This window comes from Microcebus murinus, chromosome 3 (assembly GCF_040939455.1).
Source record: "Microcebus murinus isolate Inina chromosome 3, M.murinus_Inina_mat1.0, whole genome shotgun sequence".
Taxonomy (NCBI): Eukaryota; Metazoa; Chordata; class Mammalia; order Primates; family Cheirogaleidae; genus Microcebus; species Microcebus murinus.
In genome coordinates this window covers 35,464,146-35,484,636 of record NC_134106.1, presented here as the reverse complement: position 1 = coordinate 35,484,636, position 20,491 = coordinate 35,464,146, and the positions used below count along the sequence as shown (strand labels likewise).

Here is a 20,491-nt window from a genome sequence, read left to right as displayed (position 1 = left end):
AAACTATAGTCCGGCCCTCCAACGGTCTGAGGGACAGTGAACTGGCCTCCTGTTTAAAAAGTTTGAGGACTTTTGCATAGGTTGTCTGTTTGCTCTCGTGTCAGTTTCTTTGGCTGTGCAGAAGCCTTTTAATTTGATCAGGTCCCATTTATTTATTTTTGTTGATGCTATGATTGCCTTTGGGGTCGTCTTCATAAATTCTTTGCCTAGGCCAATGTCTAGAAGAGTATTTCCAACGTTTTCCTCTAGAATTCTAATAGTTTCACACCTTAGTTTTAAGTCTGTTACCCAGCTTGAGTTGATTTTTGTGAGAAGTGAAAGGTGTGGATCCTATTTGAGTCTTCTACAAGTGGCTCTCCAGTTTTCCCAGCACCATTTATTGAATAAGGATTCTTTTCCCCAGTGTTTGTTCTTGTCTGCTTTGTCAAAGATTAGATGGCTATATGAGGATGGTTTTATATCTGGGTTCTTTGTTCTGTTCCACTGGTCAATGTCCCTGTTCTTGTGCCAGTACCAAGCTGGTATTTTTTTTTTTTGAGACAGAGTCTCACTCTGTTGCCCAGGCTAGAGTGCTGTGGCATCAGCCAAGTTCACAGCAACCTCAAACTCCTGGACTTAAGCAATCCTTTTGCCTCAGCCTCATGAGTAGCTGGGACTACAGGCATGCATCGCCATGCCCGGCTAATTTTTTTTTTCCTATATATTTTTAGTTGTCCAATTAATTTCTTTCTATTTTTAGTAGAGACGGGGTCTCGATCTTGCTCAGTTTCGTTTCGAATTCCTGACCTCAAGGGATCTGCCTGCCTCGGCCTCCCTGAGTGCTAGAATTATAGGCATGAGCCACTGTGCCCGGGCCCAAGCTGTTTTAATTACCATAGCCTTGTAGTATAGTTTGAAGTCTGGTAAATTGATATCTCCCATTTTATTTTTATTGCCTGGGATTACTTTTGCTATACAGGGTCTTCTCTGGTTCCATACAACCAAGTGGGCTTTATCCCAGAGATGCAGGATGGTTCAGCATATGCATATCTATAAATGCAATTCACCACATAAACAGAAGCAAAAACAAAGACTGTATGATCCTCTCAATAGATACAGAAAAAGCATTTGACAAAATTCAAGACCCTTTTATGATAAGAATGCTTAACAAAATAGGCATAGACGGGGGTTACCTAAAAATGATATAAGCCATATATGACAAACGCACAGCCAACATCATACTGAATGGGGAAAATTTGAAAGCATTCCCACTTAGAACTAGAACAAGGCAAGGTTGCCCACTATCTCCACTTCTATTCAGCATAGTGCTGGAAGTCCTTGCTATAGCAATCAGACAAGAGAACGGAATTAAAGGTGTCCAAATGGGGGCAGAAGAGATTAAACTCTCACTTTTTGCTGATGATATGATACTATATCTAGAAAACCCCAAGGATTCAACCAAGAGACTCCTGGAATTGATAAATGGATTCAGTAAAGTCTCAGGATACAAAATCAATACACACAAATCAGAGGCATTCATATATGTAAATAACAGTCAAACTGAGAACCAAATCAAAGACTCAATTCCCTTCAAAATAGCAACAAAGAAAATAAAGTACCTAGGAATATATTTAACTAAGGAGGTAAAAGACCTCTACAGGGAGAACTATGAAACTCTGAGGAAGGAAATAGCAGAGGACATAAACAGGTGGAAGACCATACCATGTTCGTGGGTCAGCAGAATCAACATTGTTAAAATGTCTATACTACCCAAAGTGATCTACAGAGTCAATGCAATCCCTATTAAAATACCATCATCATTTTTCACAGATATATATATTCTTAATCATGTATGTAATTGTATATATGTATTTTTCTGAGATAAATTCCAGGAAGTAGAATTTCTGGACCAAAAGTTATACCTGTTGAAATTTGTGATAGATACTGTTTAATTGTACTCCTCAAAAGCTGTTTCATCACTCTGTAGTGCCTGCACATTGGGAGGCCGAGGCAAGAGGTTCATTTGAGCCCAGGAGTTCAAGACCAGCCTGCGTATCATAGTGAGATCCCGTTTCCACAAAAAATAAAAAAAGTTAGCCAGGTGTGGTGGTATGCGCCTATAGTCGTAGCTACTTGGGAGGCCAAGGTAGGAGGATCCCTTGAGCCCAGGAGTTTGAGGCTGCAGTCAGCTGTTATTGTGCCATCGCACCTCAGTTTGGACAACAGTTCAAGACTCACGAAGGGAAAAAAAAGCTCCTCAAGTTTACACTTCTACCATCAGTGAATGAGAGTACATGTTTCTTTCTTTCTTTTTTTTTTTTTTTTGAGGCAGAGTTTCATTCTGTTCCCCAAATTAGAGTGCTGTGGCGTCAGCCTAGCTCACAGCAACCTCAAACTTCTGGGCTCATGGAATCCTACTGCCTCAGCCTCCTGAGTAGCTGGGACTACAGGCATGCGCCAACCATGCCTGGCTAATTTTTTCTATATAGTTTTAGTTGTCCAGCTAATTTCTTTCTATTTTTTCGGTAGAGATGGGGTCTTGCTCTCACTCAGGCTGGTCTCAAACTCCTGAGCTCAAACAATCCGTCCACCTCAACCTCCCGGAGTGGTAGGATTACAGGCATGAGCCACCATGCCCAGCTGAGAGTACATGTTTCTTTGTATTTTTCCAACACTGGATAATAGCAATCTTTAAATTTTTAAAAATCAGATGGGTGAAAACGTTATCTTGTTATAGTTTGCATTTCCCAGATTTCTGGTGTGATTAAACATTTTTCAGTGTGTGGAGTTTGACTTTTTTTTGTCATTGCATATCCTTTGTACATTTTTTCGTTAGAATATTTTCTTGACTTAGAAGAGCTCTGTATAGATTATATGCCAAACATAGTTCTTTGTTACTTTAAACTTTCTTCATGGTGTCTTGTCTATAAAACTTAAAAAATTATTTTTTGTTATTAACTCAGCTAATTTTTTCTTTGTGTAGATTTCTGAGTTTCATACTTTGCTTATGTATGTATTCTCTAATACAATATTAAAAAAATTTTTGCTTGTTTGATAGTACTTTTTTTTGATTAACTTTTAAATCCATCTGGAATTAAGTTTTGAATGTAGTGTGAGGTAGAGATTCAACTTAATTTTCTTTTCCATATGGGGAGCTACTTGTCTCTAAACTTTTGAATAATCCATCTGTCCCTACATATTTTGAATGCCACCTTACTGTATTATATGTGCCTATATAAACATGGGTTCAGTGTTAGACTTGAGTGTATTTGTTAATACATTATCACTACACTTCTATTTACTATAGTTTGATAATGTGATATAATGTAAAAAGATAGATCACCCCTTTAGTGACTCTTCTTTTTCAGAATATTCCTATTTTTGAATTTTTTTCTTCCAAAATAGTTTTGAATTGTTCAAATTTCAAAAAAAAAAGCCTATTGGTTTTGATTTAGACTAATTGAGGTAAAATTGACACATGCTTAATTTATCCCTTCAATAACTCTGTATTGACTGCTTACTGTGTTTCAAGCACTCTTCTAGGAATTGAAGATACAATGAATAAATTGGTCTAAAAGGGAGATTCTAGACTGAAGGTTCTGTGGGAAGATAGAAAACAAAATAAATAAGCAACATACGTGGGATATTAGATGGCATGAGTGCTATGGAGAAAACTAAAGTGGAAAGGGAGGACCAAGGATGGTGTGAGGGTTATAATTTACAATATGGTGGGCATTTCAGATAGCTTTGCTCAAATGTGAGATTGACCTGAAAGAGGTGAAGCAATGATTGTTGGATATATTTGAGGAAAGAGTGTTCTGGGTGGAGGAAATTGCTATGGCTGCTCTGTTGAGAACAGTGTTAAGAGAGGAGGGAGGTAAGATGGAATTCCAGCAGGGAGACCAGATGAGAGATGATAGGCCAGGAAATTCTAGTGATGGTAGTGTGAAGTTGTACTTTTCTGGCTATATTTTGAAGGTTAAGTTCAATATTCCTACATTTTGTATGATTCTCTTCCCTCCCCACATATCCTGGTGCTACTAGGTTTAATATTTGGTTCTTTTTCTAGCTCACTGAATGAACTACCTGAATTTTATCTAAGCAAGGCTATACACAGTTTTACTACTCGTCTTCAGGAAGAATTGAATACTACTGATTTATACTCTTATAGGAAAGTAATTGACAATATATCTTCCTGTGTGGAGAACTTTAAGTTGGGTAAGCTAGTACTTTTCTAGTAGTTTTTTTGGCTAACACTTGTCATTACATCATTGTTTTTATTTTTATTTTTTATTTTATTTATTTATTTTTTGAGATTTTTATGTGTTTATTTATTTTTTATTTCAGAACATTACGGGGGTACAAATGTTTAGGTTATATTTATACCCTTTGCACTACCCGGGTCAGAGGTATAAGCATGCCCATCCCCCAGATGGTGCACACAACACCCATTAGGTGTGAATGTACCCATCCCCTCCACATCATTGTTTTTAAATGATATTAATTTTGGTCCTGAAACTCTTTACCAGTGTTCATTTTTTCCCCTATAGGTAGAGCAAGTATTAATAATCTGCTTAAAAATGGTAAGTCCTATTTTGTTCTGTGAGGTGACTGCTCATATAAGTCATTTTGAAACTGGCTCTTTTTAAAATTTTTGGCAATAGGTGGAGTACTACAGATAATTAAGGTGCATTGGGCTCCTTCCTTTTAAATTTCTACTTTTGTATTATGATATCCTTTTAGGTAGCAGTGATTTAAAATGTTTTCTTATGTTAAAGTTAAAACTCACAGTTTCGGCCGGGCGCTGTGGCTCACGCCTGTAATCCTAGCTCTTGGGAGGCCGAGGCGGGCGGATTGCTCAAGGTCAGGAGTTCAAAACCAGCCTGAGCAAGAGCGAGACCCCGTCTCTACTATAAATAGAAAGAAATTAATTGGCCAACTGATATATATATAAAAAATTAGCCGGGCATGGTGGCGCATGCCTGTAGTCCCAGCTACTCGGGAGGCTGAGGCAGGAGGATCGCTTGAGCCCAGGAGTTTGAGGTTGCTGTGAGCTAGGCTGACGCCACGGCACTCACTCTAGCCTGGACAACAAAGTGAGACTCTGTCTCAAAAAAAAAAAAAAAAAAAAACTCACAGTTTTAAATTCTAGCTTGTTATTATATTTTTTGTTTCAGTGCTTCATTTTCTGCAGAAGAGTTTAATTGAAATCCTGGAAGAAAACAGGCAAGTACTAAATGTTTGCATCCTTGTGCATGTGTGTGTGTACATTTGTTGTTGTGTGTTGTTCAAAGTAAATTTTAAGAAGGGTCTCAGAATGACTCTTTTCATCCCTCTCCATTAATAGTAGACCTTACTATTTAAATTTATTTTTAGAGGCTTGATATTTAAATTTAATAAATAACAAAATGTTTTAATATATAAAATTTAAATATTTAGGTAACATATTAAAAATTTAATAAATTATTATGAATATTAGAACGATTTTCCACACCTCTAAATGTTCCTTTTTCATAGCATCCTGTTTTCATATCATGGGTGAAGTATCCTTTGTTATCTGGGGATATTGGTGATAATTCTTCATAGTCTATTTCTTCTACATTGCTTTCTCTTTATTATTTTTTTTGTGGCCATAGCTCCCGGAGCAGCCATTTTGCAGGGCCAGGTGGCCCAGAATTCTTACTCTTTTAAACCGGCTTGTAGTCAGTTTTCCTGTTTTCAGACCTACATTAACTTCCAAATCAAGGAGTACCTTGTGCCAGCTGTTTCTGAGCCTTTCGGGGAGGGGGGGGGCTACAAATCAGGTTGTTTTGGGGCTTGTTCTCTGGCTTTAGTATTTGCCTTTCTTGATTCTGCTGAGTCAGTTATTAGTCATCCATCTGCTTTGCAGCTCCTAAAATAATATTATTATTGTCTTGTTGCTTGTTTGCTGCCCTTAAGTATTTATTATCTTTTTGTGTTTTAAATCCCATGGCTGTTGGTTTAGGGAGGTTGTGGGAGGGAGAAGTATTAATAATACCTGCATGCCATATTTCATTCAAGATGTCCTTTGTCTCACCAGGAGCTCTTCCTCTGTCTCCTTTTAGGCTCTTCTTTCTCTGCTCATTTCTTAAATGTGTGTTCTATCCTTTTTATTCTATTTGTTCTGACTGCTTTATATCATTCGCTTGAAAGCTGTCAGCTACCACCTATACACTCAGGATTTCCAAATTTATCACTCCGAGTTAAGATATCTTTCCTGAATAGTAGATTCATGTAGTTAGTTTTCTTTACACATTTCATCTTGGATGTTTTACAGGTGCCTCAAATTCAGTGTGTCCAAAAGAAAATTCATTGTTTTAATCCTTCCCCATATCCCCTGATAACCTCTATTCTACTTTATATCTCTTTGAATTTGCCAAGTCTAGGTACTTATATGAATGGAATCATACAATATTTGTCCTTTTGTGTCAGGTTTATTTCTCTTATGTTTTCAAGGTTCATCTATGTATCAGAATTTCATTTTTGTATGGCTAAAGAATATTCCATTATATGTATATGCCACATTTTATTTATCTATTTATCTGTTGATGGACATTTGGGCTGTTTCTCCCTTTTGGCTGTTGTGAATAATGTTACTATAAACATTGGTGTACAAGTATTAATATCTATTTAGGTCTCTACTTTCATTTGTTTTGGCTGTACACCCTAGGAGTAGAATTGCTGGATCATTTGGTAATTCTATGTTTAACTTTTTGAAGAACTGCCAAACTATTTTTCCTGACTAATGCTTTAATAGGGTCACTCTGTGTTTTGCTATATGTAGAATACACTGAGAGAGGCAAGGATAGAAACAGGAAGACCAATGAGGAGGCTATTGCAGTAATCCTAGGGAGAGATGAGAGTGGCTCAGGTGAAGATGGTAGCAGTGGAGGTGGTCAGACTCTAGATATATTTTGAAGGTAGAACCAATAGGATTTTCTTACAGATGGGATGAAGAGGAAAGGAGGCAAGGATGATTACAATATTTTAGGTTTGGAGTTAAAGATAAGTTCACATATTTATTTACAATTTAAAATGTATGAGCTAGAAGAGATTACCATCAAGGGAGAGAATTAAATGGAAAAATTAAGAAGACTGAGGGCTGAGTGCTGGGGAGTGCTGCCACAGAGAGATCAGGGAGAAGAGCATGAACTAGTCAAGGTGTCTGGGAAGGAGCACTGGTGAAGTAGGAAGAAAATCTAGGAGAGTCTGTCATCTTGGATGCCAGGTAAAGAAAGTTTACCAAGGTTGAGGGAGTGTTCAGGTTTGTAAATTCTGTCATTTGTTCTTGATTTCTGATCTATGTCCTAAAAAAGAGAAGTGAAGTTAGTCATTGGCTGAGAAAGAGGAACATGTTGAGGTAAGTTAAGAGTGTTGGAAGTTCACAATAAATGTTTACCTAGTTGGGATGTTTATGGGAATGGAAGAAAAAAGTATAAATACTATAATCTAAAATTGATTTTGGCCTTTTGAGCAATGTACTTAATCTTCACACATTGAGGTAGAAATGTTGACACTTTTATTTGAATTTCTTTTTGTAATAATATCTTTTCTTTGTAGAAAATTTGCTGGAAATCATATTGTTCAAACACGGTTGATGAATGACTTGTTAGTAGGCATAAGAGTTTCAATGGTGTTAGTACAGAAAGTACAAGGTTTCCAGGGAAATCTTTGGAAGTCTTCCAGTTCTCCCATATGGCAAAGTATGTGTGGATTGCTGAGTATCTTCACAAAGTTTTTAAGTGATGGTAAGTGTAACAACATATAACATTAGCTTTTCCTAATAATGGCATAAAATACAATAATTAACTCAGATGTGGAATATCTCTTCTTTTAGCCTTTCAAAGTGAGGGAAGGCCATGGATTACATGATTTTAATGCTTTTTGCTTTCAAATGTACCAATTCAGCAAGGGATAATGTTGAAGGACTTTCCTAAGTTTGTGTGTGTGTGTTGTATTGTGTATGAAGAAGAAAACCTAATAATCTTAGTGTTGAAAAGCCACAGACTTCAAATAGCTAAAGAGAATTCTTTAGAAGAAATTTCCAGATTTAGAGGGAAGATCTGGAAGGACTAGGATAGCCCATACATTTCTCCTTATCAGTAGGTGTTATCTTCAGATAATTACAGTAGTTGCTGATTGTGGTCCTGGTCAGTATTCCTCCTTGTATTTCATTTGTTGCTGCTATCCATATGAACTGTACCACTAGGAAACCAAATAGTAAATGAGAGGAAATGTCTCTCTATAAAAGTATTTCAACTAATAAATTAAAATGAGATGATAGAATATCAATGTTTTGTAACTCGCAATGAATTGATAGAGTCACTAAACATCAACAATTGCTAACATTACAGAAACAGAAAACCAGACAACATGTACCTCTTAGAGTCTTGCTGTTACTACCTATAGTCTTTCCAAAGAAATCAAACTTGAGACTAATCTTGTTTCTAGGTTAGCTGCTAATTTGCAGAAATTATGGAGGACAGAGGAATACTGCATCAGGAATAAGCACACATGACATCCGTATCTAGGAAACTCTACACGTCAAATGTCCAGAGTTCTTCAACAGAGAAATTGTAATGAAAAGAAAGGGATGAGGGGGTACTTATAGATTAAAAGATACTTAAAAGCCATTACATGTTAAAAAATGATCAAGGCAATTATAGTGTCTAAGGATGAACATTTGATTGATAAAACTGTTAAAGAAATATAAGGAAGTCATTACTATGAAAGTCAGGGTAGTGCTTGCTCAGTGAGAAAGTGGGGATTTTCATTGAGATGAGGCAATTGGATGAGCCCTCAGGGTTGCGTGGCTGAGTTTTATTCTTATCTTAGATAGTGGGTACAAGAATGATTGTCTTCTCATAGTTTAAATTAAGCTATACATTTGTTTTGCATTGTTTTTTTTTTTTTTTTTTTTTTTTGAGACAGAGTCTCGCTTTGTTGCCCAGGCTAGAGTGAGTGCCGTGGCGTCAGCCTAGCTCACAGCAACCTCAAACTCCTGGGCTCGAGTGATCCTTCTGCCTCAGCCTCCCGGGTAGCTGGGACTACAGGCATGCGCCACCATGCCCGGCTAATTTTTTTTTTATATATATATCAGTTGGCCAATTAATTTCTTTCTATTTATGGTAGAGACGGGGTCTCGCTCTTGCTCAGGCTGGTTTTGAACTCCTGACCTTGAGCAATCCGCCCGCCTCGGCCTCCCAAGAGCTAGGATTACAGGCGTTTGCATTGTTTTTTATATCTGTGTTTTTATTTATTTATTTATATTTATTTATTTATTTATTTTTAGACAGAATCTCACTTTGTTGCCCAGGCTAGAGTGAGTGCTGTGGTGTCAGCCTAGCTCACAGCAACCTCAATCTCCTGGGCTCAAGTGATCCTACTGCCTCAGCCTCCCAAGTAGCTGGGACTACAGGCATGCGCCACCATGCCCAGCTAATTTTTTCTCTATATATTTTTAGTTGGTCAATTAATTTCTTTCTATTTTTAGTAGAGACGAGGTCTCACTCAGGGTGGTTTTGAACTCCTGACCTCAAGCAATCCGCCTGCCTTGGCCTCCCAGAGTGCTAGGATTACAGGCGTGGGCCACCATGCCCGGTTATATCTGTGTTTTTATATTGCAATAAGAAGATTAACAAAAAAGTGATACCTAACACATAATCTACATAAACAGTTAAAATCATCCTTTCTCCTTTCATCTCCATTCCATATGGTAATATATGTATGAATTTAACTTAATTAAAAAATATTAATGGGATCTGTTCAGAGAGCTCTTATTTGTAAAAAACAGTAACTGACTCTGGTTTTGCCAGGCTGATTTGCTAGGGAAAAAATAGCATCTCATTGTTCACATGTTTTTAACCCTTGTGACTAGTGACAGTCATAACTATATGTTGTCCAATTAGTATTTCCATTTTTCTTTTTGCCTGGGATCTCAGGTATTAAAAGGAAAGGAAAATAGTTAAAGTTACTTTTATTAAGATGTAATTTACAGACAACTTTTCAGAGGTTATTTGCCTTTTAAAAGAAGATTTTGTTAATCTAAAAAAAAGACTAAATGGTGAAATGCAGAGAATACATAATTTTGATATGAGGCAGCTTCTTTTCTGAAAAGGTAATGGCACCTAATCAATGCTGTTCTTTTCCAGGATTTTTTTTTTTTTTGAGACAGAGTCTCACTCTTTTGCCTGGGCTAGAGTGTCGTGGCGTCAGTCTAGCTCATAGCAACCTCCAACTCCTGGACTCAAGTGATCCTCCTGCCTCAGCCTCCCGAGTAGCTGGGACTATAGGCACACGCCACTGTGCCCAGCTAATTTTTTCTATTTTTAGTTGTTTTGGTTAATTTCTTTCTATTTATAGTAGAGATGGGATCTCGCTCTTGCTCAGGCTGGCCTCGAACTCCTGAGCTCAAGCACTCCTCCCACCTCGGCCTCCCAGAGTGCTAGGATTACAGACATGAGCCACCGCGCCCGGCCCAGGATTTTTTTAAAGCTTTATTATCAGTAAAGTGTTTAGCTAGGTGTAACAGAAAACCAAATGTCAGGGTTTTAAGCAAATGTGCTTCCCCTCCTTTCCCACATAATAATAAGTTCAGAAGCAGGTGATCCAGAACTGTTATAGGCAGTATAGGACCAAAACATTTTCTGTCTTTCTGGTCTGCCATCTTCAGCATGTTGGCTTTCCACTCATGTGTTTATTGCCTCATGTTTGCCGGACGACTTACTATAGCTCCAGACATCATATCCTTGTTTAAGGGCAGGAAGAGGGAAGGCCAGTTGTATCTTTACCTTCAATCAGGATAAAAAAGATATCCAAAGGATTTCTGCTTATATCCCATTGGCCTGAACCTTCTCTTATGGCTACCTTTAATAGCAAAGAAGATTGAAGAAGCAAGTATCCTGCCTTTGGCTGGGCATGTGGCTGCCACAATATCACAGTTTTGTTATCAGGGATGAAGGGCAGAATGGATATTTAGTAGATAGTTTATAGTATCTGTCATACTTCTTACTGCTGGTTGAATAATTTACCCTATTATCAGAGGCCAATAGAGATAAAATGAAAAGCAGATATTGAGTTGAAATTGGATGCTTCGGGTGCAGTGCCAGCGATAGCAAAGTTTGTAATTAGCATTGATGTAGGTTCTTTACTCAGCTGTGAAATCTCTTTACCAAAAAGTATATAATACATGGGGTTGGGGATATGGAGGCATTGGAATGGGGAAGAGACAGGTGGTGCTGCTGCTAGATGTGCTGGGAAACTAAATGGAGAGGAAGAGTGAGTAGATGTTAGAGGAGAGAGAAAAGAATCACGTTTATTGAGTTTCTAGGTGCTGGGCTTTATGTTCATAATTCATTTCAACCTTATACAGCTGTGTCAGATAGGAGTTATCCCATTTTGCAGAAGAAAAAGTGGAGTTCCTGGAATGTTAACTAACTTGTCTAAGACCTGCTCACCTAGGAAGTGGTCATGACAGCTAGAAATTGTACTAAGGACTGCCTGACCACTGAGCGTCTGCTTTTTCTACTGTACCGGAATATTCATCATTTAATACAAACTTTCTGCTTTTTTGCCAAATAGATGATCTATTACAGACTATTCATAGTACATCTGGATTAGCTATTATTCTTTTTATTAAGACTATGTTTCACCCATCTGAAAAGATTCCTGATTTGGTAAGTGCGTCTCCTTTTTTAGAATTGTATTTTATCGAGTTAGACATATGTTTTGAAAATATTTTAGAAAATGAGTTATATATTTTTTGTATACTCTGTATCTCTCCAATAACCCTTATCTCTTATAATAAGAGATAATTAAAAACATTCTGATAAAGCTTAAAAAAAAAAACCAGTCACCTGTAAGTCCATCTCACAAAGATAATCACTATCAACATTTTTGGTGGAACCTTCTAGTTTTTTCTAGTGCTGTTTGTTCAGTTCCATCTCTCATTAGAATCTTAAAAAGATTATTTGTAATATTAAAATTATACAGAGATTCATATATAGATATATACACAGTAATAATTGTCTGATAAATATGTTATTTATTAAGAATAGCTGGCCAGGCGCGGTGGCTCACGCCTGTAATCCTAGCACTCTGGGAGGCCGAGGCGGGTGGATTGCTCTAGGTCAGGAGTTCAAAACCAGCCTGAGCAAGAGTGAGACCCCGTCTCTACCATAAATAGAAAGAAATTAATTGGCCAACTAATATATATAGAAAAAATTAGCCGGGCATGGTGGCACGTGCCTGTAGTCCCAGCTACTTGGGAGGCTGAGGCAGAAGGATTGCTTGAGCCCAGGAGTTTAAGGTTGCTGTGAGCTAGGCTGATGCCACAGCACTCACTCTAGCCTAGGCAACAAAGCAAGACTCTGTCTCAAAAAAAAAAAAAAAAAAAAAAAAAAGAATAGCCCAAATCATGTACTTTAGACAGGAAGCATAGCATGCTAGAGTCAGTTGTTCAGTGAATTAATCCATATGGAAAGTATAATTTGATAATTTAGGCCACAATACCTGTATTTGTGACTATTCGGGTTTTTTCCCCCTTGTATTATCTAGACCTTATGTAAAATATATGTGCACTATTTTATGAGATCACACAAAATAATAATTATCATTGGATAAAATTGAAAATGTTTCTTAAATCTTGAAAAAGCGTTAGTTAAACTCGTCCACCTGTAGGTGGCGATGTGTTGTGCACTACCAATGTAAACCAACAGAATGATTCATGTATTTAGATTTAATTTTTTCCTTATAATATTAACATAATAATTTTGATATTTGTGGCTGTTTTGTCATTAGGTTTAGTTATTTTTCCTAGGATGTTTCAGGGGGAAAGAGCTGTTTGGAGTTGTATTTTGAAATGTCTCTGAAAAATTTTAAAAGCTTTGTATATGTATTAGCTCTGTTATATTTTTCCAGGTGAGCAGTTTGCTTCTTCGTTCAGTGGACTGCACCAGCGTTCCTGAGTGGTTTTTAAGCAGCTGCAGAAGCCTTTGTTGTGCTGACATCTCTGGGTCAGCTCTCTTATTCCTGTGTCAGGGAACTCTTGCCATGTTGGACTGGCAGGATGGGAGCCTGGGTCTGAGTGGGGAGGCCCTGCTCTTGGATACTGTACATGTTTTGTTCATCTTGAATTCAGAGTGAGTTTTGATGTTGCTATCTTATATTTTGTTTCACTTGTAAGACATTTAATAGGTGCATCTGAGCCAGCACACTTAGTAATTCAATGTAAAGTGGTGAGGATACATCCTAAATTAGACGTCCAGTGAGCAATCCACTGTGCCACAGAGCCACCTAAAATTAAAAAGTGATATATGTGTAGAAAATGAAGTGGATGTGATAGAGAAGATGGGATGATAAGGGAGAAAGAGAGAGAGAGAGAGAGAGAGAGAGAGATAGGAATTATTGCTACAGTTTAGCCTGTAATTTCTAAAATTAATTTTTAACATTCATTCTCTATGCTAGCATTTTAAAAAACTATATAAATTTCTTTGTGCATAGTGCTTTAGAATTTATGAAGAACTTCAATATAGGTAATATAATGTGATCCTCACACGTCTGGTAGATAGGATAAGAAATATTTTTTGTTGAATGGGTAAAGCAAAGCTTAGAAAAGTAAATACTTAAGAGCATATTGCTGATAAGAACCTGAGCCAGCAACTGTAATAAGGTTTTCTGATTTAACAAGCTGTATTTTGTGTTTTTTTTGTGTTTTTGCCATAATGACTGAAAGTGATCATGAGCCTAAAATGTCAAACCCTAAATACAGCTTGATAGCAATGAGCATATGGATAAAGGAGGAAGAGTACAATGTTCTAAAATAAATTTTACATATTAGAGCTATAATTTACATACTATATAATTCACATATTTAAAGTTCAGCTTTTTTTATTTGTTCACAGAATTGTGTAACCATCCGCGTAATCAACTTGAGAATATTTTTATTACCGCACAAAAAAACCCTGTTCTCCCTAACCTTCCCTAACCCTGGGCCCTCTGTATGTTTTAAAACACCTGTGAAACCTGATGGTTTCAAATCAAGATAATGAACATATTCATCACCCCCAAAAGTTTCCTTGTGGTCCTTTTGGATTATTTTTTTATAGGCAAAACGATTCATATACAAATTTTAAGTCTGTTTTGGCCTTGTTTGTAATTTTTGTTCTTGTAATAATGATTGAATTTTGTTTTATTCTTTGTACTTCATATTTCTAAAGTTTAAATAATTATGAAATGAAATTTCTTTTATTAGACAGTTTATAATTGGCTCATGGCTCACTTTTCTTCAGGATTAAGGAGTCAACGCTGGAATTGTTTCTGTCTAGAATCTTGGCATCTTGGACTAATTCAGCCATACATGTCCTTAAATCAAGTTCCCCAAGCCTAAAGGACAATCTGAATGGGAATTCAAGCATAGTTGGGAGACTTTTGGAATATGTCTATACCCACTGGGAACATCCACTGGATGCTCTGAGACACCAAACCAAAATCATATTCAAAAATCTTCTACAAATGCACCAGCTCACTATGGAAAGGGCAGAGTTGGTCACTGATCCTTTCTTTTTGGAATTGACTGAGAGTCTTCTGCAGTTGGAGTGGCATATTAAAGGAAAGTACGCATGCCTTAGTTGTTTGGTAGAGTGCATAGGAATTGAACGTATTTTGGCAGTAGATAAAACTATTCCATCTCAAATCTTAGAGGTGATGGGGGACCAGTCATTGGTACCTTATGCAAGTGACCTCTTGGAAACCATGTTTAAAAATCATAAAAGTCATTTGAAATCTCGGACTGTTGGCGGTATTTGGATTGACCAGTGGCATGAGACTTGGGTTTGTCCTCTTCTTCTTATACTGTGTGAAGGAAACCTGGATCAGAAATCTTATGTCATTGATTATTACTTGCCAAAATTATTGAATTACAGCCCTGAAAGCTTAAGGTACATGGTAAAGATTCTTCAGACTTCTATTGATGCTAAAACTGGTAAGAAAAATGATTTTTTTCTTTTAGTAATTTCTAGTTGTAATGCTTAAATGTAGGTACCTAGGTAGATATTCACCATATTCAAATTTAAATATTATAATTTCTTCTTCTTCTTCTTCTTTTTTTTTTTTTTTAAATTGAGACAGGGTCTCGCTTTCTTGCCCAGGCTAGAGTGCAGTGGCGTCATCACAGCTCACTGCAACCACAAACTCCTGGGCTCAAGCAATCCTCCTGTCTCAGCATACAGGCTCATGCTACCACACCTGGCTAATTTTTTCTATTTTTATTTTATAGAGACAGGCTGGTCTTGAACTCCTGGCTTCAAGTGATCTTCCTGCCTGGGCTTCCCAAAGTACCAGGATTACAGGCATGAGCCACTGTGCCCAGCTACTACTACTATAAATAGTAAAGGAAGATAATAATAATAGATATTTCAGTTTGGAATGAATGTTCCTGTATGTAGCTGAATGGAGTTTTTGGCTGAAGTCATTTCTAAATGTTAAGGAGTGATTCCAGTTACAGTGATAAAGTTTCTTTTACTATAGGGTTTTAATTCATTTTTCCAAGTTCTAAATTTGTTACTTTGTTGTCTTACTGGAGTAAAAGTGTGTGTGTTTTATATAGTTTGCTTAATCAAGTGATTGAAACAGTAATTAAAAATTGTGTTATGCCAGATTAAAGACAGGTAAATTGTAACTAGTTTTTTCTCTGGGAAAGAGACAAAATTTAGAGACATGACCTCAAGAACCAGCTGTCTGTAGTCATTTTGAATAGGAGTAAACATCCCATTGAAACTCAGTAACCTTGAAGAAATCATTGCATTCAAGCATAATTCAGTAATGTGTAAAATGATTCTGACTTACCATGTAAGTCTTAAAGTTGTTCCATTCTGTTTAACAAAGCAAGAATATGGTTTCCTACAGTACAATTTAAGAAATATTTTCAACCAAGATAGTTAAAAACTGTCAGTATTTCAGTGCCGTAGCAGGAAAATTTGATTCCTATACACAGAAATAGGCCATTATTTGTAACTTTTAACAGTAATTGTTCTTACCTTTTTGAGAAGCCATCTAAAATTCAGGATTCATGAATCTGCTCTGAAGTAAGATTGTCTTTATTTTTATATCAAGGTGCCCTGTGAACCAGACCTCCTTGTTCCCTTAGTAATGGCCTATGTCCTACCCGCTAAAACCATCAGTTTTTTTGTGATCCTCCTTTTATCTTCTTTACTAGTGAGAAATAGTAACTAATCCAAAATATGCAATGAGGTTCAATGTGTATTTTAAGAGAAATAATAATTTTCAGTTACTGAAATGTTTTTCCTGTTTTTGGCTGGAAGTCATTTCTTGTATTGTTTTTAATATTTATCCACTTGATTTTTTTCTTGATTTATTTCCTGATTCATTTTCTGAGTGTCAAGGAAAAAGTAAAAATAAGAGAATTATACTTGCTTGAAATTATTGACACAAAGACAAATCATTTTAAATAATGATTATTTTAGAATAAGAACTTTAATTTGTTTTAGAATTTATTTTAAAATGTGATTTTTATTTCTTGAAATATAATGTTAATTGAAAATTAACTGAAAATTGAAAATAACTAAAAAATTATAGTAGTCATTGCATAGCACAATACTAGTTTTCTTTGTTATTGTGCTTTCTGGACAAGAGCAATCTTTTCCATCCTTAGGGTATTGTAATAGCAGGGGGGCCCTGGGAGCTTTGATGGCATGTCTGCGAATAGCTAGAGCTCATGGACATCTTCAGTCTGCAACTGATACCTGGGAGAACCTTGTCTCTAGTGCAAGAATAAAGCAAGGCTTAATTCATCAGCACTGCCAAGTAAGTAAACGAAATAACCGGGAATTTGTACATGCAACAGATCCCTGATTAGTTCATTCATTTAGCAGTTCGATATAGAGGCCCCTGTGTTGTGCCCAGCATTGTTTTAAAGAGTCCATAAAAGGATGAATAAAAAGTGAAAAGTCTAGGCTGGGCGTGGTGGCTCACGCCTGTAATCCTAGCACTCTGGGAGGCCGAGGAGGGAGGATCACTCAAGGTCAGGAGTTTGAAACCAGCCTGAGCAAGAGTGAGACCCCCGTCTCTACTAAAAATAGAAAGAAATTAATTGACCAACTAAAAATATATATGTAAAATTAGCCAGGCATGGTGGCATATGCCTGTAGTCCCAGCTACTCAGGAGGCTGAGGCAGGAAGATTGCTTGAGCCCAGGGGCATGAGGTTGCTGTGAGCTAGGCTGACGCCACGGCACTCTAGTCCGGGCAACAGAGTGAGACTCTGACTCAAAAAAAAAAAAGTGAAAAGTCTAGACCTTTGTACTCAGGCTTTGTACTCAGTTTAGTAGAGAGATAAGAAAACTTGTCTAAAACAGCTGGGCACTCTTAGAACTGAAAGTACAGATACAAGTGTGTTTGTGTGCCCTTACGTAATAGGAGTTGTTTGGGAGGTTCAGGAGAGGCTGATCAGAGTAGATGGTGGTTGATTAGGAAAGTGATAAATGTGATTAGAGGAGGGGAAGAATTGAAACAGCACACGAAATGGAAGGGCACAAATGAACAAGGTCTGGAGGATGATTAAGGACATTGCTTATCAGGAGTGGAATGTTCTGTCCATTTGATGGAAGGTTCTTGTGCTAGTCTGAAGACTTCATTGGTTTCTTGTAACCAGTTAATTTCATTCAATTGAACCAGAGCCACCCTCTCTTCGGCAAGGAAATGACATTAGTAGAAACAGATGAGTTTCCAGAGTGGGAGCAAAAAGAAAAAGAAACCGGGAAACCAGTTAGAAGTGCATGGCAGTAATTTAAGAGTGAGGTGATAAGATGAAGTGGGCACTGAGAAAAAAGAGAAAGGAATGAAGTTGAGCATTACCATGGAATAGCAATCATTAAGATTGTTGAATTTTATAAATTCTCAATTTATGCATTTAATAAAATAATTTTATAGGAAATAACTACAGCATCTTTGGGATTAGGAAACCTTTCTGAGGTATATATGGGTGAACTGAAGTTTACTTTCTTTTCTTATGGTAGCCTATATAAATACTTAAACATTTCAAGTGGTTTAGGCTTTGCTTTTTCATTGCAAAATTAACATTTTATTACTTGATTTATTTTAGGTACGGTTAGATACATTAGGTTTGCTTTGTGAAAGTAATCGAAGCACAGAAATCGTTACCACAGAAGAAATGCAGTGGATTCAGTTTTTCATCACATACAACCTTAACAGCCAGTCTCCAGGAGTACGGCAGCAGATTTGTTCTCTTCTTAAGAAGGTAGACTTTCCCATCAGAAAGTATAGGGAAATGGTGAACTTTACTCTGGAAGTAGTTTTTTTAAAAAGCCCAGATTTTATGGAGGTGTGGGAATGGTCATGGAATTGTGCTATCACATCTTTCCTTGGCCCTTCTGTGACCTGTTCTTTCATTCCATAAAGCTTACCTTTGGGATTAAATCCAAAGTGAAAAGTCTTTGCATTTTGGTGTAGTAAATCAACCTTGAGTTCTTTTTTGGAAGAAAAAAAACCTAGAGCTAGAATTCTTCAGATTTAAGGTGGTTTTAAGAAAACTTTGGTAACAGGAGGAAGGATGTCCTTGCATTTTTATAGTTTAAGTAGCTTATAAAATGGTCATTATTTAATAATTCATCTTGAATTAATCATACAACACATTTATGGAGTGAAGAATTGGTATAGAAATGAGTATATCATCTTTAGTTTCGTGCCGACTTAGGGGAAATAGGAGATCTGTGGTTTAATGACTGTATTCTGGTTTGCAATAATACTTTGTCTTTGGTTTTAAAACTATAAATGTTAATTTTCTATCAAAAAGAAACTCTATAAATATTAAGAGTTTAAAAACCTGTATTCTCCTTGCCTGTAATTTTATTCTAAAGAATTTTGCCTTTCAGACTGACATTTAAATTTAACGTGTGGCTGACATATGCTTTGTTTTTCTTTGTCTCAAAAGTTGTTTTGTAGGATACAGGAAAGTTCTCAGGTACTTTATAAATTGGAGCAAAGCAAATCCAAACATGAACCAAAGAATGAGTTAACCAAACAGTACCCTTCTGTTTCTTTACAGCAATATAAGGTAGGTGATATATTTCTAGCCATACAGATTTTTGAAAAACTTAAAACAATTATGAATAAGCATTGAAGGGGAAAAAATGGAAGTCTCTTGGTGAATTGTGTTTCTGTGCTTTTTTACTTCAAGCTGGGTGTTATATATTCCTTCTGGTGCTGTGGTATTCCACTCGAGGTAGCCTGAGTTATGGAATGAGTGCTGCACTTGAGGACTGTTAAAGAATGATATTCATGGGCAAACCTCAACAACTTGTAGTTTATGTGTGCCAGATGAATTTAGTACTTTAACAAAAAGGTAATTGTCAGACCTGAGCTCTTTCACCCATCCCTAGGGCAGAAGACTCTGCTGTAGTCGTGACTACTTTCTCTTTAGACTGACATGACTTAAAGTGGCTTGATGTTAGTGACTCTTGGCCCATGGTCCAGCTGTGGAGGGAGGCACCCGTCTATTTCACTTTGGAGTAAGCTTGAAGAGTAGGGTTGGGTTTCAGAGCACTGTGTTAATGGGATGGATGGAACCCCAGGTATAATGGTTCTACTCTGGACCAGGCCTCAGCCTGACATTCTTTCAGTTTCTTTTTAGCAGAACAAATTGAGCTTTTTACTGGTTACTTCCCCCAAAACTAGCCTTTGAAAAGCAGACCCTTTTTTCCTCCTAAAGCCCAGATAGAAGCCAGAGCTCATCTATTTATTTAGAAACAAGTATGATAGATTAATGGTACATTCGAAATGTGACATGCTCACTATCTGCTCTGAACATTATTACGGATGCCCTTAGTTTTCAATTCTTATTAATATTTGAAAGGTAAAAAACCATCTAACAAAGAATATTCCTATACAAAGGCTGAAATCAGCTTCATCTTTTAAAAATCCCAACAATGAAGATTGTAAAATCACAACCTGAACTTTAAGCGCATAGGTTTAGTTCTGATTCTGCCACTTACTATTTGGCTAACGTGTCTCCTCAACTATAAGTGAGATTAGTAACCTTTCTTTCTTTCTTTTTTTTTTTTTTTTTTGAGACAGAGTCTCACTTTGTTGTCCAGGCTAGAGTGAGTGCCGTGGCGTCAGCCTAGCTCACAGCAACCTCAAACTCCTGGGCTCAAGCGATCCTCCTGCCTCAGCCTCCCGAGTAGCTGGGACTACAGGCATGCGCCACCATGCCCGGCTTATTTTTTTATATATATATATCAGTTGGCCAATTAATTTCTTTCTATTTATAGTAGAGACGGGGTCTCGCTCTTGCTCAGGCTGGTTTTGAACTCCTGACCTTGAGCAATCCGCCCGCCTCGGCCTCCCAAGAGCTAGGATTACAGGCGTGAGCCACAGCGCCCGGCCTTTTTTTTTTTTTAAGACAGAGTCTTACTCTGTTGCCCAGGCTAGAGTGAATGCCGTGGCATCACAGCAAC

The 20,491-nt window shown here is 37.1% G+C and overlaps 1 protein-coding gene across 3 annotated transcripts in view; it reads left to right on the top strand.

The window, feature by feature from the left end:
* The window catches only part of THADA (THADA armadillo repeat containing), a 325,009-nt gene that overhangs the window by 7,203 nt on the left and 297,315 nt on the right, over positions 1-20,491 (top strand). For all 3 annotated transcript variants that reach the window (XM_076000708.1, XM_076000709.1, XM_020288594.2), the window contains 10 exons: positions 4,049-4,197; positions 4,530-4,562; positions 5,157-5,205; positions 7,561-7,748; positions 11,581-11,675; positions 12,919-13,139; positions 14,289-14,980; positions 16,670-16,821; positions 18,118-18,273; positions 18,967-19,089. In XM_076000708.1, coding sequence (XP_075856823.1) covers positions 4,049-4,197; positions 4,530-4,562; positions 5,157-5,205; positions 7,561-7,748; positions 11,581-11,675; positions 12,919-13,139; positions 14,289-14,980; positions 16,670-16,821; positions 18,118-18,273; positions 18,967-19,089 — 1,858 coding nt within the window. The remainder of the gene's footprint in view (positions 1-4,048; positions 4,198-4,529; positions 4,563-5,156; positions 5,206-7,560; positions 7,749-11,580; positions 11,676-12,918; positions 13,140-14,288; positions 14,981-16,669; positions 16,822-18,117; positions 18,274-18,966; positions 19,090-20,491) is intronic.